We start from the raw sequence: 20,580 nt of genomic DNA, 5'->3' as shown, positions 1-20,580 counted from the left end.
CGTTTGACTGACAGGGGGGGTAGTGTTGTCAGGACGTAGTGTCCTCGGGTTCCCAATCAGATCAAGTCAATTTCACTGCTTGTTCCTCCTGACTCCAAAATAGCGAGATGGCGATGACTGATCTCAAAACAATGGGTCACGTCACAGTGGGGAAGGAAAGGAAGCGTTTGTCTGCAAAGGAAACGGATCTGCTCGTGTGCAGATTGATGTACACAATTATAATCTTTTCACATTGTAATCTTTTTATTTTTAATCTTTTGTATGTTTGTGCTCTGCTGCATGTCCCTGTGTGTGTAACAAGCAGAGAGTATGCATGCTGTGTCAAATATTGAATATATTTGAATATTGTTATCTTAATAACATACTCTTAAAATAACAGTAAAATACTGCACCATCAATTTAACACCTGGTTCATGCAATTCCTGTTGGTGCACCAACAGTGAGCCTGATTACACCTCATTCTAGGACCAACACGCCCATTGGCACAAAGTGCAATAACTATTTAAACGTGAGCGCTGAATGTGAAACTGAGCAAAGATGCTCGCTTTGCAATTGATGCCACTTTGTAAGATAGACCCCTTGAGTTTATTTGATCTTCTGTCAATTGCATTACAGTACAATGCCTGCATACACATCAACACCAACTTTTCCAGAACGTTCTATCTTTTTTTCTTTCTTTCTCTGGTGGCATTTTCTGCACAACAAGGCAGAGGAGCTGGCTGTATCTTGCAGTTTTCTGTTGTGACATGACAGCCACACCAAGGTGTTCAAACCATGAAAGCCCCTGGCAGGTGTCAAATGATGTCGCACACAAACATCTGCCATGTAACTTTCCCTTCACCTGCACCAACTCTTTTTAATCTCAAAACTTTCTATTTTTTTCTCTTCTGCCTTTCAGTTCTCCAACTAATAGCTGCCTCACTGTTTCTTCAAAATTGTTGGTCTCACCCATACCCTTGTTTCCTCGTAGGATATTCTCTTCATTCCTTTCTTGTTAGGTCACCATCACAGCTCGACCTGCTGAGCGAGACATGCAGCTGGGACCACAACTGTTAAACCAGGAGAATACAAATTGTGCAGCTCCTGACCTTAATTTAGCTTAGCTTAGTATGTTAACCTCCATGTCAGAATAGTTTGTCTGTGAAGCAGTGTCTGATTTCAGAGGATTTTTAAAGACCATCTGAAGTGGCTCACTGCCCCATCAGCAGTTTGTTTGTCTACAATAAAAGTATTTTTTTTTTTGGTTTTAATTATTGACATTTCCTTCAGTTACCTTACAGTCAGCAAAATTGGGATTAACTACACAAACAAATCCATAGGCTTTGATTTCTCTGTAGATTCACATCGTTCCAGTCACCATATTTGCATAAGAACACAGGCTGAAAATTCCCACAGTTCACTTATGGTAGAAATTATGTTTTTCAATCTGTTTTCAGTTTTCCTTCTCTTATTTTGTTTAAGAGCTGTTGCTTGTCTTCTTTCTCCTCCTTCCATCATTTCCTTTCCTTTCCTTTCCTTTCCTTTCCTTTCCTTTCCTTTCCTTTCCTTTCCTTTCCTTTCCTTTCCTTTCCTTTCCTTTCCTTTCCTTTCCTTTCCTTTCCTTTCCTTTCCTTTCCTTTCCTTTCCTTTCCTTTCCTTTCCTCTCCTCTCCTCTCCTCTCCTCTCCTCTCCTCTCCTCTCCTCTCTCTCCTCTCCTCTCCTTTCCTCTGATATGAAATGAAATACCCGTTTGAGAGGACTTACAAGACATCTGAATATCAAAGAGTTTGTGCATGTGTGCATCTGGACACCATTACATGACCTGTGTGGGTTTCAGCCTCCGTCTCCCTTCATCTCCCCAGGTGGTGTCCATGGGTCTGTACTTGGGGGAGAAGGCCTATCTGAGGAGCAGCTGGAACATTCTCGACGGTTTCCTGGTGTTTGTGTCTCTGATTGACATCGTGGTGTCCATGGCGGGCGGGGCTAAGATCTTGGGCGTTCTCCGTGTTCTCAGGTTGCTCAGGACACTGCGTCCTCTCAGGTTAGAAGAACAAACACTCATGATTGTATTTTACACTTTATTAAACAAATATGATATAACATGTTAATTAGTGAGCTTCAGAGGCGCTGCTTGGCAGATTTTGTTCCTTTGGATCAGAGTCAGGTCAGCGAATCAACTGTTCGCAGAAGCTTCATGGAAGTGGTATCGATCTGCTCATTGAACAGAAAGCAAACACATAATTTTCAAAACTATCAGACTGTTCCCTCAAGACTGAGTCAGCTATTTAGTAATTTGGAAAGCAGTGCATTCTAGGCATGTATAAAGCACTTAAGTGCGCTGTAGTGAGAAAATGTTCATGTTTTAGTAATTTGCTCTACTGCTTTAAATTTGACACTGTTGTTCTACTGCATGCTTATTAGTAGTATTTATTACACACCACAAACATTGTGTTCATGAATTTTGAGCATTTGAATTGAAACTTGTAACAACTTAAATACGGCATTTTTTTCCCTTTATAGTTTATAAAAGGAAAGGCAAAGATCCAGAGAATGTATGAAAAATTAAACAGAAATTGTATGAAGCAGATTTTCTTTTTTCCTGCTTTTCTCTTTATTCATTTTGTGACGCTTTTCTGGCAGCCCTGGGTGTTCCCATCCCCCAGGTTTTGCCTGACGTTAATTGACAGGACAGTTAACTGGGATAATAAAACTGTCTCATATCTGCTGTCTCTAAGTGAATTCGAGCGCTCTTTTAATTGTTGCTTTTCACTATATTGAGATGTCTTTTGTTTTACATTCTAAGTTTTCATGTTTAAATTGTGCCTTGGTTTCTTTATTACATTTCATTTTTTTACTTTTTTTTAATTTTTCTGTCTCGCTGTCTTCCTATCTCTCTTCTCTGGTTGTCTTTCAGGGTGATCAGCAGGGCTCCGGGTCTGAAGCTGGTGGTCGAGACCCTCATCACATCTCTCAAGCCCATCGGCAACATCGTCCTCATCTGCTGCGCCTTTTTCATCATCTTTGGCATTCTCGGTGTTCAGGTAAACATCTTCAAGAAGCCTATGCTCTCCATCTAACATTTTCTGTCTTGCTTACTTGTTTGTTTAACTATTTTGAAGATTTTATTGAGAATTAAGTAGAAATATGCTCTCAGGGCCACATTTATGCCCTCAACTACCATCTGAAGCAAAAGCTAAATACAGGAAATGAAGAATTAAACAAGACATTGCGTTCTTCCAGAATGGCTAAAGAGACCATTTAGAGTCGTATCCAACAGGAACAGGTACAAAGGCAACATAATACCATGCAGAAATCTAATGGGTGCGAGTTTTGCTCTTCACATATCCCTTTACATTATCATATAATGATCCACAAACTTTTAGTCCAGTAGAAGCAAATATGTACTTTTACTTTTGGAATAAAGTTATGGGACTCAAATAGAGAGGATGCAGCGTACAATAGGATATATTGTGTGATATTGTATCGATGCAAAAACAGCAATAAACAATATAAAGCTCGCCTCAATAATTCACTTTCACTGTATTGTCATAAACAGCCCATTAAACCAAAGTTAACCAACCCTAAATGTGTCAGTATTCACAATATTTCCCTCACCAGGCTATATCATTAGTGTTGTATAGCTTTCATTCTTTCAAATTTGCAGCTGATTGATTTCCCAATTCCTATTTCTTCAGAGCAGTCTGTATTTCCTTCTTTATCTAGTTGTCAATCCCACTCTGCTCCCCTGCACGTCATCTCAGGTTATTATTCTCTCTGCGTCTGTCGTTATGTATTATTTTACTCACTCCCGGCTTTGATGACTGAAAATTAAAAATGCCTTTTCTGAGGAGAAACCACACTGCTGATGTCAAGTGCTTTTTCATGTCTTCAGTGAAGCTTCATCCACGCATTACTTACCTATGCTAATTATGAAATTACTTCAAAAGCTGCGCGAGTGATGTGGCCACGCGCACAGGTGTTGTCATCGCTTCATCAAAGTGTATCTTCGTGTGCCTCTGTCTCTCATACTCTTCTGTGTGTGTGTGTGTGTGTGTGTGTGTGTGTGTGTGTGTGTGTGTGTGTGTGTGTGTGTGTGTGTGTGTGTGTGTGTGTGTGTGTGTTTTTTCCTTCCAAGCTCTTCAAAGGCAAGTTCTACTACTGTGTGGGATTCGATGTGAAGAACATCACCAACAAATCTGACTGCCTGGCTGCCAACTATCGATGGGTTCACCACAAATACAACTTTGACAACCTTGGACAGGTACACGAGGGAAAAAATACATTATGGCTGCATTTTTGCATTTTCAACTTATTCAACTAGATATAAACACAAACAATTCTCCTACAAAGGATCATAATAAGTAGGACACTCTTTAGGACAAAAATGTATACTGCAGAGGGATAACTTAAAGAACGTAGCATGTTTAGGCTCTTACAAATCATATTTAGGAAGAGTAATTACGATTGCAAATGTAAGAAGAAAAGTAGAAATGTCTATTTGCCTTCATTACTACAACATACAATCAAACAATAAAAACAGATGAGTAATAACAGAATGTATGAATCAGTAGCACCAGGCCATTAAGGAGTGAATACAGTTTTGCTGTTTTGCTGGTGTGTTTTGTTGATACTCTGTGTGTGTGTGTGTGTGTGTGTGTGTGTGTGTGTGTGTGTGTGTGTGTGTGTGTGTGTGTGTGTGTGTGTGTGTGTGTGTGTGTGTGTGTGTGTGTGTGTGTGTGTGTGTGTGTGTGTGTGTGTGTGTGTGTGTGTGTGTGTGTGTGTGTCCCCTACAGGCTCTTATGTCCCTGTTTGTGCTGGCATCAAAGGACGGCTGGGTCAACATCATGTACCATGGACTGGATGCAGTGGGAATTGACCAGCAGGTAATGACAAATACATGCGTGCATATTTACACTGACATTCCAACATGCAGATTGTAGAGCTCCTTATTCACCATCCATCCATTTTCCACAACTTGTTTGGGTCCACTTTGAAGTGGCAGCCTACTAAGCAGTGAGGTTGACATGCAGCTTCATCCTGCAACTCTTGTTTGGAAATCCCACACTTTCTTAGGCCTTCTGGTCCCCTGGACGTCTACACAGTCGGCTGTCCTTAGAACACCTACACATCTGGGAGACATCCCGATCAACTCACCAAACCACTTCAAACGTCTATAGACAGATTTTAAATCTAACGGGGCAAAGGAACATCACCTTCTACTCCAGATTTCCAATAAACTATCCCTGAAATATAGTAGTATAGGGATGGGTTAGTCATCTAAGGGACACAAATATTACACAATGGCCTGATTGTAATATTTGAGCTGACTGCAATTCATTTGTTTAATCATCAGACTTGTTTCCACTCATCTGTATAAAAAAAAAAAAAAAAAAAAAAAAACTAAAAGAAATGTCATATTTTCATCAGGTTCCACGTTATTTTCCATCGTTTCAGGTTTGACGCTTTTACTGATTCCATCTCAATCTGCCCCCTTCTTCTGCTTTGGTTCAATGGCCCACACCAATGCCTCCAAAGGACAATGTTTATTTTGATTATTGGTACATGTGATTGTCAGTAGGTTTTTGTAAATTTTATATCTTTAATTTGCTATTCATGTCATATCTGCCCTTAATTCCTGTTTCTATGTTTAATGTCAGAAAAATAACCCTTTTTCTTTATAAAAGGTATTATTAAGTTATGATTGGGCCTATACTTTAATAGTGGCATAAAATGACCAGTAAAAGAAAATGTAACTATTAATTGTTACATTATTTCTTCGCCCTACTTACAACTGATTTAAACCCAGTCCTTTGCTTGAATCTCACCCCTCTTCACCCTGGCATCATTTTATTGCCTGTCTACTGTTAACTTTTGAATATAAGCAAAAGTGCCCTAACATCTTTTATAATTTAACCCAAACACCCTCCAAAGAGAAGTTATTTAAGTTGCTTGAACTTCATATGACATATTTTATTGAAATGATTAAGCTTATGATTATAAATGAGGGTTGGATCCTGGTTTGACTTTCAAATTAAGAGCTTTGCCTTCAGGCTCAGTGCTTTCTTTTAAAACAACCGAACTATCCACACATGTAGAAACCCTGATTTCACATTTTCTATCGAAAGAAATTTAGCTCCATCCTGGTAATTAATTTTTTTGTGCTTTATTGACACCATTGTGAATACTGTAGTTTCCTGTCTCATGGTTTAATATCCCATCATTCAATCAAACATAAACTCATTAACCGGAAGAGAGGAGTTAGGGGTTGCGAATCATAGTTTTCCAATTCTAATATAATGTACTGGTTCAAAGGAATTTAGAGTTAACATCTCCTTAACCTCACAGATAACACACACATCCACACAACTGACGTCAAACTCCAATAACTTGATGCAAATTAGTCTTCTGTAGTGGCTACAAAGTGAACACATTTCAAATTGGTTTATTTGAAAATCTATTAGAGAATCTATTAAAGCACATGCATTATTCTGGATGATTCACTTTCCCTGCCTCAGGGAGAAACCTCACTGCAGTCCAATATGGCCCTGACTGACTAATCCCATTTCCATTCCACCCTACGCTTTCAACACTCAGCACTCCTCCAAATTGAAAATCTGACTCTCATCTCTAGTTTAATGCACCTCAACTTGATTTTTTTTTTGTAAATGAGTTCCTCCAATAATTACCTCTACACCCAGTCATCCCTGACTTGTTCTTACATTGTCTCTGTCTTCTGCCTATCCTTTTATTGCCTGTCATCTTTTCTGATTGGTGACTGGTTAATTGGAGGACTGCCCATAGTGAGAGTACTCAATGTCAAATTTGTATGCATCTAAAAAAATACTAAAAGATGAGTAGCCATCAGTCGCTGCTTAATAAATGTATTACAGTCACAAAACAATCCAGGAACTGATTTTCAAACAGCCCTCTGGAATGTGTTCTGTAAACTAATACTGTGAAACAAAATGTAGAACTACACAAGTAATACAGCTTTTACAGTATCTATTCAAATATATAGTGATTCCTTTTACGGAAAACCACAAGACTGACCCCTGTGCAACATCGTAGTTCTATATATTACAGTTTTATCTTAGACATGCCTTAAAATACAACCTCACTGCAACAAAACTCAGCTTACCTGTGACAGATGTGGTGACGTGTAATTTCCAAGCTAAATACATAACTAAGGTTTTTGCCATGGTTATGTCTAATGTTTTGGCAAGGACACATTTTTAAAACAAAACAGATTGTGACACATAATAATGATGGGAGTCGGCTTAAGAACATTTGTAGGCTATTTAAGATCAGCAGTAACACAGTTGCAGAAATGGTTGGGACAGGGGTGCAATGGTATTTGTTGATGCAGTACAACACACTGATAAATATGGTGGCAGGTTTACATAGAATAGTCAATAATATAACCTAGATATCATAATTGCCTTAACTGGATTAAGTCAGCAAGGGAATTGTGCTGTTTTCAACAGTTGTTTTATATTTATATGTGTGATTGTCTATTTTTAGTGAGAATAGGTTCCTGCAAATGTTTCACAATAAAAGCCTTGTTAAAAAAAATTGTTTATCTGACTATTGAAACACTAGATGGCTTTTAATTTGAAACACATAAAGGAAGTGTTAAATTTGTATTAGCTTGTAATGCCGTGACTTTAACAGGGCAAATAGTTGCAGATCAAAAAGAGGCTTCAAATTGACGTGAATCAGTCAATACCACCTTTTTATTGCCTCTGTTGCATGAATATTGCTTTAGAAATGATTGGAACTTCAAGCACTTAAACAATGTAAATGAATTTCCCCACAATTGAAAGAACTATGAGCATTTTCTTTTTTTATATAACAGGCTGTCATGGTAATGAATAAATAACAACCAATAATCAAAACAACATTTTTACTGTGGAGGCACTGATTCTTCCATTAAACCATTGTAGGAGAAGGTGCAATGAGATAACACCATTAAAAGAGCATGAGTCAAACCTCAAACATGGAAAGACGATGTGGAAATTCTGAAGGAAATATGACATTTCTGTTGGTTTCATCCAACTGGATTTATAAAAATGAATGGAAACGATTGTTACAAATATGCAAAATGATTATGATCAGTTAAAATAATCAAGATCAGGTGATTATGTAATAATTGTGACAGGCCTATGCCACATATAATTTGCCTCTTATTTCCATCCAGTCTAATTTGCATCCACTTCCTTGTTCTTAAACTGTATGTTTTCACTGTGTGACTGCATATTGCTGTTAGAATTGTCTGAACCGGCTTTTTAAACTTCTGTCCAATTCAACATCATACTTCCACAACTCATTTAAATAATCTCTTTATATTCACCACATTGGTAGCTTAGAGGTGGCTGGAAGGTTTCCAGATGTGGCTGGCTTCCTGAACCTTCCCTGTGGCTCATTTACAATTCCTTACGCAGCTCTACTCTCTGCATTTTCTACAACACTTCTCATTGTTTTCTTTCAATCTTTTTTTTTAAATAAAATGTTTACATTCCTTCTGTTTCTTTTTCTTTACCTGTTTTATTTTCTACTTTTGGATCGATTTCTTTATCGTTAAATACTTTTTTTTACACATCTATGGTGATATTTTCCATAACAACATACAGCCTCATAATCACTGTCCCTTTCTTCCCTTTAATGTCTGAATAATTCCTTCCAGTTCTTGCTTTGGTTTTCACTTTCCTTGACAAGCTATTTTCTGGTTTTTTTCTTCAGTCCCTTTTCATCTAATCTCTCTTTTCTTTCTCTTCTCCCGAACTTCCTCTTCTCCCACAGCCGGTGACCAACAACAATCCATGGATGCTGCTGTACTTCATCTCCTTCCTCCTGATTGTCAGCTTCTTCGTCCTCAACATGTTTGTGGGCGTGGTGGTGGAGAACTTCCACAAGTGTCGGCAGCACCAGGAGGTGGAGGAGGCCAGGCGACGGGAGGAGAAACGCCAGCGTCGCATGGAGAAGAAGAGGAGAAGTAAGATCACAGGGGATGAAGGAAGCAGAAGGGAGATAGAGGGACAGATGGGAATTGGGAGGAATATGAGGCCTTGAGGCATAAAAAGGGCTGATGAGAGAATATTTAATGAATAAGAGAAGGAAGACAAGGAGGAAAATGAAGGGTGAAATAAAAAAGAAGGGGAAGTAGAGTCAGGAGGTAAAAAAGTGAGATTAATGGAAAGAGTCAAGGGATATAAGGAGAGATGGAAGGAAGGAGGATGGGACACATAAACCTCCTGGGAAGGAAAGATGAGAGCAAAGATTGCGTGGAGAGAAGAATGGATGGTGGAGGGATCAGAGGAGTCCTATTGGAAGAGAAGGATAGTCGCAGTGGGGGAACAATAAATCAAAAGAGGAAATGCCACCAAGAAGACATGAATAGGCGAAATATACAGTTCATAAGAATATACATATAAATCTAAAGAAGTAATGTCTTCTCCTATAAATGTTTGCCATTTCAGAATAATGTGCAATTCAGCAAGTTAATATTGTAAAATAATAAGTTAATAGTTGCCTCGCAGCGTTGAAAGACTGCACTCCTTCTTGGGTACGATCCAAATGGCAAATACCCAAGGCTTCTAATTTGATATTTTATATTACACAGGATAATATGACTTTGAATGAGTCATTATTTCACCTCATTTAAAACCACTTAACCTTGCTCACACATTTATCAAAGTTTTCTCTTCATATTAGCTCACTTTTATCTCCTTCTTTGCCTTTTATTCACTTCTTCTGCTGCTATTTTTTCTCCTCTTGGCATAAATTGATCATCACATAAATATTTTTCAGCTTACATTGCTTTTTCTTAATTGAACATGTTTATCTCTCTTTGCCATATCTCAAATTCCCTTGCTCCCTCTTGTCCTTCACGCGCCCCATTTACAGTGCATCCGGAAAGTATTCACAGCGCTTCACTTTTTCCACATTTTGTTATATTACAGCCTTATTCCAGAATGGATTCAATTCATTTTTCCCCTCAAAATTCTACACACAATACCCCACAATGACGACGTGAAATAAAGTTTTTTGAAATTTTTGCAAATCTATTAAAAATCAAAAACAAAAACAAAAAAACAAAAACAAAAAAAAATCACATGTACATAAGTATTCACAGCCTTTGCCATTACAGGTGCATCCTGTTTCCACTGATCATCCTTGAGATGTTTCTACAACTTGATTGGAGTCCACCTGTGGTAAATTCAGTTGATTGGACATGATTTGGAAAGACACACACCGTCTATATAAGGTCCCACAGTTGACAGTGCATGTCAGAGCACAAACCAAGCCATGAAGTTCAAAGAATTGTCTGTAGACCTCCGAGACAGGATTGTATCGAGGCACAGATCTGGGGAAGGATACAGAAAAATGTCTGCAGCATTGAAGGTCCCAATGAGCACAGTGGCCTCCATCATCCATAAATGGAAGAAGTTTGGAACCACCAGGACTCTTCCTAGAGTCGGCCGCCCGGCCAAACTGAGCCATCGGGGGAGAAGGGCCTCAGTCAGGGAGGTGACCAAGAACCCGATGGTCACTCTGACAGAGCTCCAGCATTGTTCTGTAAAGAGAGGAGAACCTTCCAGAAGGACAGCCATCTCTGCAGCACTCCACCAAGCAGGTCTGTGTGGTAGAGTGGCCAGACGGAAGACACTCCTCAGTAAAAGGCTCATGACAGCCCACCTGGAGTTTACTAAAAGGCACCTGAAGGACTCTCAGACCAGGAGAAACTAAATTCTCTGGTCTGATGAAACAAAGATTGAACTCTTTGGCCTGAATGCCAAGCGTCATGTCTGGAGGAAACCAGGCACTGCTCATCACCTGGCCAACACCATCTCTACGGTGAAGCATGGTGGTGGCAGCATCATGCTGTGGGGATGTTTTTCAGCGGCAGGAACTGGGAGACTAGTCAGGATGGAGGGAAAGATGAATGCAGCAATGTACAGAGACATCCTTGATGAAAACCTTCTCCAGAGCGCTCTGGACCTCAGACTGGGGCGAAGGTTCATCTTCCAACAGGACAACGACCCGAAGCACACAGCCAAGATAACAAAGGAGTGGCTTCGGGACAACTGTGAATGTCTTTGAGTGGCCCAGCCAGAGCCCAGACTTCAACCTGATTGAACATCTCTGGAGAGATCTGAAAATGGCTGTGCACCGATGCTCCCCATCCAACCTGATGTAGCCTGAGAGGTCCTGCAAAGAAGAATGGGAGAAACTGCCCAAGAATAGGTGCCAAGCTTGTAGCATCATACTCAAAAAGACTTGAAGTTGTAATTTCTGCCAAAGGTGCTTCAACAAAGTATTGAGCAAAGGCTGTGAATACTTATGTACGTGTTATATTTTTGTTCTTTATTTTTAATAGATTTGCAAAAATGTTAAACAAACTATTTTCACTTTGTCATTATGGGATATTGTGTGTTGAATTTTGAGGAAAAAAAATAATTTAATCCATTTTGGAATAAGGCTGTAACATAACAATGTGTAAAAAGTGAAGCGCTGTGAATACTTTCTGGATGCACTGTATGTTTCTGACATTAACACGGTCAGTTTGTGTTTCATCTCCTTTGTCTTTGATTCTTCCTTCAATCTTTTTTCCTGCTCTCTCACTGAACCAACAACCTTGCCTTGTCTTTTTTTGTCCTGATATTTCTCTATCTTCTTAATTTTTACTTTTTCCTCTGTCCAGAGGCCCAGAAGTTGCCATACTATGCGTCCTACGGTCGTACCCGCCTGGCTATCCACACTCTGTGTACCAGCCACTACCTGGACCTGGTCATCACCTTCATTATCTGCATTAATGTCATCACCATGTCCCTGGAGCACTTCAGCCAGCCACAGGTGACGACACTTCTTGATGAGGATATCGGGTTGCTTGGGTTGAGGGTTTTGGATTGAAGCTGACACAGCAGACTTGTTTAAGACTTGTGAATAAATTGTGATGGTCAGCCTGGCACCATGCTAAAACTGGAAATACACCCTTCAGTCCACAAGAGGATACCATGTCAGTGTCATGTTTGGCCTCGCTGAGGTGCAAAGCATAAGGTGTGTTGGGTTTTGGCACCATAAACCACATGATTAGGTTTAGAAAAAAAATAGGATTTAGGTTTAATGTGACACGGTTATCATTGGTTAAGTTTAAGGCAATACAATTACATGGTTAAATTAAGTTAAGGCTCAAAACGCTAGGATTAGGAAACAGACACGCCCCAATCGCTTTTTGAGGCCTAATATTTACTTAATGCTGGGATTATTTTCAGGTTGACCATCATAAAACTAATAAGAAGGAGTGATTTCAGCAAATAACACCATTATGACTTGTGGAAAAAAACGTATTGACTTCGTATTTCATGAGTGAAGTTAAAAGGGAGCAAAATTCTAGTGGTCCTCAGTGCTATTTAACTTTATGGCACTTTTGCATTGGCTTATCTTTTTAGTTCCTGAAGCTTCATCCACTTTTTTTATACAGTCCATGGTTAAAATAAGTAATGTTATGTACATCATGTAATTACATTACATAAGTTAAATACAATGCATTATGTCAGTAACACATTTACTTTTCTTTAACTAAATCCAGTTGGACTTTCGCTGATTTATGGACTCCAACACTAGTCCGCTTGGTGATAGTCCAGAGTTTTTTCAATCTAATTTAGAATCTATCAATCTTTACCTAATCACATGACTTCTTTACTTAACAATACATGTATGTACTTTTCATGCCTTGGTGAGGCAAAACATGACACTGACATGGTATTCTCGTGACACAAGGCTGTGATGATTAAAAGTAAGCACTTCTAGAAGCAGTCTGTCACCTTGCTGCTCTGATTCAGCAACAAAACGGCCCACAACATATATCCAAGTGCTAGAATACAAATAATCTGTCAGAATGGAGTTTTAGTTATGAAAAATAATTGTTAGAGACAGATGCAGGAGAAGAAAAAAAATTGAAATTGAAATAACCTGTTACTTATTTCACAGTAAATTATTACTTCCTATGCATGAGGGAATGAAACTATTTGATTAGTCTACTTTCAAATCAACCAGGTGTAGGAGATGTTTTATTATGGTGTTGGACCGTCTCACATATCTGACCTGGGGCTGCATGCACATGTAGGTTAATGGAACTCGATTTGTCTGGTCTTAATGCTGAACTGAAACTTTTCTGATCTCAAGTAGCTATAAACTTGCGCCAAAGGTATAAGATACTCGAAGCTTATGTAGCTGCACACAGACAACCCAAACAGCTCATTTATTTTCAGTTAGCTTTACCTTTTCTGTCTGTTTACACCAGCTTTACCATTACTGACACTCCAAATGACCCCATAACAAATAGTATTTGACTGAAGCCCTATGAAAATACAAGAGGAAGACATGTAGCTGAAATGGTAGATGTTTGACTTTACTCAATGGGGATTTTAAGAATGACCACCAGTTTGATTTTATGAGTAAATATGCTATACCAATACTGTTTTGACTTCCATAAGTTTGTGATGTCACAAACATGCTATGCATGTGTCTCAGAAAAGAGTCAGCAAATCAGAATAGAGGGTCGTGTCATATCAATGCGCCTTAAAGACAGCCTGTTCTTGTAAAACTTTGGAGAGAAGGTATAATTATATTTAGATGGATGTTGGTACTTAAAACCACAAAAAAAATATTGTGGATATCAGGATTGAAAATAAAACACCAAAAAAGTGTGAGATGAGGGACCTTTAATTTTTGGTTATTTCTCTCTTTCTTTATTTACATGAAAAAAAGTTCAACAGATCTGTTTACAATATTTTACTGTTGACAAAGACATTTTTCTTGATATGAACTGCAGAATAAAGGACAAATAATTCATTTATCACAGGTAAGATTAGATGCAAAGCATATTTCCTGTGTATTCCTGCTGCTGTCTCTTCTTTCTAACCTCTGTCCCTCTCTAACCACCGTTACTCTCTGTTAGTCTCTGGAGACTGCACTGAAGTACTGCAACTACTTCTTCACCTCCACCTTTGTGATTGAGGCCTCCCTGAAGCTGGTAGCCTTTGGCTTTCGACGCTTCTTCAAGGACAGGTACACTCCAAGCTGGATTCAGTCTTTATATATTTGTGTTGAGGTCTATAAAGTTTCTAATATCGGTGGTAGTATTTACTCGCCGCACCAAAACAATCCTTGCACCTTTGACATATCATTAGTATATACCACAGCCTTTTATCTGACAGCTTGATCCATTGAACTATGCAGGACCTACGCTTAGAAGTTCAACTCTTCCCAATCAGACATGTTGGAGGATGCACAATTATCTGCCTGCTTTGAAAATTAATTAGGGTCTGATCAGTTATCAGTTAGGAATACTTACCATGACATTTGTGTCTTCCTCATTGATATTTATGGATGGACTGATGGATAATACCATAAATATGTATGTGTAGGTATGACCAAGCGACCTTTAATGTTTCACATTGAATGTTGCATTTTTGGTTTTAAACATGTGAATAAATGGTTTGTGTTGAAGCCGTGCAGACATCGATTCCAATATCTACACCCAACACCTTAACCCTCGTGTTGTCCTCGGGTCAAAATGATCCGCAGCTGTGTTCAACCAAGTTCTATTTCATTTTCATATTTTTTGGGGATCATTGGTGACAAGGAGGCTGTGAGGGTTTATTTAAAGAATGATGACCAATGATCCCAAAAAATATAAAAAATATAGAAATAAAATAGAACTTGGTTGAACACAGCTGCAGGTCATTTTGACCCGAGGACAACACGAGGGTTAACAATCCAGCCAGGGGGTCTTTTTTCAGCCATGTATACCAGCCCGTGGAGCAGCTGTGTGGTGCTGCTGAATATTATTTGACCCCATGATGTAGATTTATTATTGCAGTTTGCAATTTTGAGAATTGTAGCTGTGCTGGTGGAAATTGCTGCTGATTATTTCTGCCCCTCTTTTTTTCAACATTGCTTTTTCCATCCTATTTCAAATGCCCATCTCTATCGTCTCTCTTCCTCTGTCTTTTTCTATCAACACAAACATTTTTAGTCATGATATTCCTCCTATCCTGCATTTCATTCTGTGCCTTCTCTTGTATGCTTTTGGAAACCCTTGGCTTTATCAGCCAGCGCCTTTTTGTGTGTTTACACTGTGTAAGCGTGGTGTGAGCCAGCTCTTGTTGCTCTGGGACTGAGATATTATCTAGGACGAGACACTGTGGAGGAACATACCCCAGGCTGCAATTTTGCAGTAAATTGAGTTAAAAAATAAATAAACTTTAGAAACACTAGATTAAAAAAAAAAAAAAAAAAACAGAAAATAAAATATAAATTGAAAATATATATTTAAGGAGGTGTAATCTAAAAGTTTTTGATGGTTTTGACCAAAATAAGTTTTGACAGTTTGTTTGTTTTAAATTTCTTTTCGCTCTTCGTTTCATGCTCTATTTGTAAACCGCTCGACTTAAAGAAAACACAACTGAAGAATATGGCCAACTTTCTTCTCTGTAAGTGAGGATTTGTTTGTATAATTGGTCAAAAGAAATACTGGCAACAAAGAACTGTGTCTAAAAAAAATTGATATTTGGGATTGACATACAAAGATTCTCTGACACTTGTTTAAACAGAAATGAGCGTTATTTTCTGAAGGCTGCTACAATTTCAGTTTGTTTGCACTGTTCAAATAATACGTCCATACTACATTCTTAAATAACCCCATTTCTGATGCTGATTAACTTAACTGAAGTGGTGCCCACTAATGCATGCTGACGCCTCTTAGCTTGTTTAGTAAATGGAAACCTATTGACCTGTAAATACACCACACTAACTGAACTTCAATTTGAAGTAGCAAGAGTGATGTAAAGACCAGGTTTTTTTAGTTGTGATAGGCTGGATCAGGTGACGTTATCATCTAACACAGGAAACACAGGAAGTAATTAATCTGAAAAGTTTTGCATGGTATTTAAAATCTTACTCCAGTAATAATATAAATATTCATGACAGGAGCAGGCCCTCTGGTAATGGTGGGCTCTTACCAATTTTTCTGCCAAGCTAGCTGTGGCAGAGTCGTGCAAATTATGCACAAAGTTGATGTAGACCGTTGTTAATATTCATTCGAACATTAACATAACACAGACCCTAATGTGTGAAGTCACGAAGTCCTGAGCCACGGGCGTTAAGACTCCAAATTCCTGCTCAGTCTCCTCCTTCATACAAGGCCTACCTTCATTACAAGATCTATAGATTTTGCTTCATTGACAAGTCTTTGTGTGTGTCTGTGTGTGTAGGTGGAACCAGCTTGACTTGGCCATCGTGCTGCTGTCAGTGATGGGTATCACCCTGGAGGAGATTGAGATCAACGCCTCCCTCCCCATCAACCCCACCATCATCAGGATCATGAGGGTCCTCAGGATCGCACGAGGTAATCAAAACACATGGACTAATTTTTAATCCTGTGTCTGATGACATTTTCTGAAATGAGGGCTGTCAAACCGAGACAACATTTCGCGTGTCAATTCTTTGTCAAACTCAACTGCAGAATAATCGGACTGTACATGAAACCGTCATATTAGAGATATAACTCTTCCCAGATTTTACACAAAATGAAAAAAAAAATGTTGTCTTCTATTCTGCTGCTGTTTTATTTAATTTAATCAGGTACTAGTCACTGTTAATGCAATCTTTTTTATCACCTGCCTTATGCGATATTTAGAACACCATTTAGTTAACATGAGCACAATTATACATTTTACTAAAACACTCGAAACACACTACTTTTAAAGGGAAACCTAGTTCTTGTTGTGTTTGTCACCTTTTAGCATGTCTACACTGTGATCTTTAGTCTGGAGACAAAGCTCATTGAAACACAGACATTACCACATATTTAATTTCATACCTCATGTGCATGTGTCATGTACAATGCTAGTATTGTGTGCCTGAATAAAGGCATTTCTGATATTATTGTGTGTGTTTTTTTAACCTTTCAGTCGCTCTCGTTTTTAATATGACTTCCATTTGGCACCTGTGTTCTTATTATTCACGGGATATTACAGAACCAGCTCTTTGGGCCACACCAATTACTCTTAACGTTTCACTGAAGAGGATAAAGGCTAATTACATCAATCTCTTAATCCTCGCCCTCTTACCATCGCCCTCTGCCCTCCATAACACTGCTCAGGGACCGCTGAGTGGACCCATAGGAAGTATGCTAATTAAACAGCAGCCAGTGGTAATTAAGAAGTAAGTGGGGTATTTGATGATGAGTGCGAGGGCTACTGGTGACTTTTAGGCTTTCTTCTCCTCTGGGGAAATTCTTTAACGCTCTTTTTGAATATTAAATGAGTTGTGCATCTGTAGGAAAGAATATTAAAATGTCCCCGCATCTTTCACTCTTCCTCCTTCTCGTACTTTGAAACTGGTTTAAATTCACAATCATTATGATGTTATATTTTACTTTTCATTGTATACTCAATGGTAAAAGTAAATGATGGTCTGCACGAACTTATTAGATTTAAATTAGATGTAATATAAAACGTAATACTAAAATAATTTACAGAAAAGCTTTATTTCAGGCTGTAGCAGTATTGAGGCTCATTTTTGACCAATTGTTACCATTCAGTATACTACGAACCACTGTGGTAGTTCCTTCACCACTTGAAAGTTCGGCCTCAGATACTTACAGCCCAGCATCCTACGTTGAAACAGGTTCCAAGTTTACCAACAGAAAACACAAAGAAAACAGTCCGCTTTGTTCATAGAAACAACTTGTGCCTACCTTGTATCTATCCCTCTGTCCCTGTGGTGTCTTTGGTCTCACGCTGTAGATGTTGTCGGATGTTTGTCACCCAAACACACATGTCCAAAGCATCACGCAACACATACGTAGAATTACACACTGCAGGTTTTGTGGAGGATGTTGTTGTCTAACCCTCTGTGATCCCTCTTCAGTGTTGAAGTTGTTGAAAATGGCAACCGGCATGAGAGCTCTGCTAGACACCGTAGTCCAGGCTCTGCCTCAGGTATGTGTCGTCTCACACACACACACACACACACACACACACACACACACACACACACACACACACACACACACACACACACACACACACACACACACACACACACACACACACACATACACATTCACAGACACCCCCCCCTTTAGCTTATCACAAGGACACCCAGGAGTTAATTAACATTTGTGAGACGATAAACGACCGGCGTCGATAATCGCTCCCTGAGAGTTATGACTAAATTTTTGCCCACAATGTTATGGCACCTTGCTAATTTTCCTCCGTTCTTCTCAGTTACTTGGAAAAAGTAAAGACCTTTGTGGCATTCACGTAAGATTATTCATGCCCACTGCTGTTAATGAGACAAGAGCAGCAAAATGTTCTCCTCTGTTGGTACACAAAAATACTTTCTGTTCTTAAGTCTTAGCTTTTATTAATAGACGTTTCTGTTTGTCCCAAACTTTGGAATTAGCAGAGCTGCTTTAAAGCCAAGGGATTCAAGAAAGTTTAATAACATCTCTGGTGAACTCAGTAACTGTAGTCTTACCTGAAAAGAACATCATCAATAGTTTAGATTTATTTGTGGACAATCATGTTGCAATCCCAGTAGTTTTAAGACACCATCACTTATCTTGTGTTTGCCTCTCCTAACTCCCTCAGCATCTGTGTGTCAATATGACCTGTTCAGGCTTCACTTTGTGTCCGTCTGACTCCATCAGTTCAGTTATTGATTAGTTGTGTTTCATATACCCAGAGCAGTAATGGTATTGAATGATGAAGACAGATGCAATATTGCGTTAGTGGCAGAAAAGCTCTTTGTCAGATATATGACAAGGATATATGTACCGTTAGTTTGAAAAATGGTTGAACTGATTGCCGGTGACTTAGGCCCATTGCAGTCTATCAGAGACGTCATACCTTCTGCCATTCAAATCATAAATGGCAATGAACTGCTTTCAGTTGGTGCCAATTATGGACTGTACATGACGTCAAGGTTTCTCAGCTCAGCTTTTCTCCCAGCCAATTAAAAAAAATGGGAAAGGAGTTGGTGTGTAGGCAGAGCTGAGGCAGCCCGAATGAAGCGTGGTGGCTGAAACGTGCCGGTAGATAGCCAACTGTGACATCACCCGCCTGTCACTCAAAGCCCCACCCTTTATTAAATGTAATTTTAAGCTTTGATGCAATTTAAAAGGGTGAGTTATATAATGTAACCTCCTATTGTCCAGTTGTCATGAACTATAGCTATAGCGACGTGAACCATTTTTTGTATCAGGCTGTAAACATGTTTATTTCTACTGTAAAGTTGGCCAAATTGAATATGGGGGTCTGTGGGGGATGACGCTCTTCTGAAGCCAGCCTCAAGTGGCCATTTGAGCAACTGTAGTTTCTGGCACTTAGCTAAATTGTTCAGCTCCAGAGGTTGCCTGTTAGCGCCACTATTCTGTTAATGTCAAAGAATCTTATGAAAGGGCCAAAACCGTCAGTCCATAAGTTTGCTTTCATTACTTCCTGACTCTGTCTGTGGCTTTCAGCTAAAAAGATGAATTCCCACTAAAGACATAGATATTTAGAAATGAATCACAAAAATAAATGTTTGTATTTTAATGAGGTTAAATATTATACTCTCACAGCAGGGTGCCGTAATGTTTCAAACAGGAGTAAATACTTAGTTCATTAGGAACATTTCACAGCCGCAGTTTTGGTTCTCTAGGGAGTATTTAAAGGAGCGGGACAGTGTATGTGGGACCGGCTCGAGGTATAATACAGTGGCCCGTGACGTACTGAATATGGAAATGTTGGAGCATACAACCCAGTACATCATCCATTTTTGACACTAGAGCTCCATGTCTCAGAGGAACAAGCTTAGTCAGGTTTTAGATTTATAATAAAGTGGTTTATGAAAGGATAGATTCATTGTTGATTTAGATTATTTTTTTTGTGTCCAATAAGAAAAACACAGAATAGAACCTGACTTTAAAATATTTATTTGTGCTAGTTTATTGTTTATTGAAGAGCATTGTAACACCTTTTTTTTTTAAACCAAAAGTTTATAGAGCACATCTCTGCTGCCTGTCTGCTGGTCACCTGGCAGCCTCACTGGAAGTGACTATCTTTGACTGTTGTTTACACACGAGAATAAACTGGAATCCAGTACAAGGTCTGAGATCAGAAGCCATAAATGTACAGTATGCACACACAAGGACAACAAACAGTACAAAGATACCCCACAACAAAAGCAAAAAGATTTAATGGATGTATCAAATGTGAAATCATTTTGTTTCTTTCTTAATGTTTTCAAAGATTACAAAAGTTGCAGATTAAAAAAAATACAATTCTTGGAGGTTCTCTGTAAAATCCATGTAAGCCTTGTCAAGCTACAAAACAAATATTGTGCTAAAGCAAAGACAAATTCGAACTCTTTCCAGCGGTACATAATGTGAGATGAGGAAAAGTGAAATGGAGGATTTTTTAAAATGATGCATGCAGTGATAAATATTACATTTCCATAATAAGATTAAAAGGTCACAGAACACACTGTACAAAAAGTTACTGCTTTTCTCCTTACAGTGCTAATATAATTTGACATTATTTGTTTTCT

At 38.8% G+C, this 20,580-nt stretch overlaps 1 protein-coding gene across 1 annotated transcript in view; it reads left to right on the top strand.

The window, feature by feature from the left end:
- LOC138615727 (voltage-dependent T-type calcium channel subunit alpha-1I) overlaps positions 1-20,580 on the top strand; it is a 230,881-nt gene that overhangs the window by 180,052 nt on the left and 30,249 nt on the right. Inside the window, exons 22-30 of the mRNA XM_069689510.1 lie at positions 1,842-2,020; positions 2,894-3,020; positions 4,115-4,240; positions 4,773-4,862; positions 8,779-8,971; positions 11,681-11,832; positions 13,940-14,049; positions 16,257-16,390; positions 17,917-17,987. Of these exons, the coding sequence (XP_069545611.1) occupies positions 1,842-2,020; positions 2,894-3,020; positions 4,115-4,240; positions 4,773-4,862; positions 8,779-8,971; positions 11,681-11,832; positions 13,940-14,049; positions 16,257-16,390; positions 17,917-17,987 (1,182 nt within the window). The remainder of the gene's footprint in view (positions 1-1,841; positions 2,021-2,893; positions 3,021-4,114; positions 4,241-4,772; positions 4,863-8,778; positions 8,972-11,680; positions 11,833-13,939; positions 14,050-16,256; positions 16,391-17,916; positions 17,988-20,580) is intronic.

This window comes from Brachyistius frenatus, unplaced genomic scaffold, assembly GCF_029030835.1.
Source record: "Brachyistius frenatus isolate BFR_SWC_R1_liver_20210118 unplaced genomic scaffold, ASM2903083v1 Contig_7, whole genome shotgun sequence".
Taxonomy (NCBI): Eukaryota; Metazoa; Chordata; class Actinopteri; family Embiotocidae; genus Brachyistius; species Brachyistius frenatus.
This window is presented reverse-complemented; position numbering and strand designations above follow the sequence as displayed.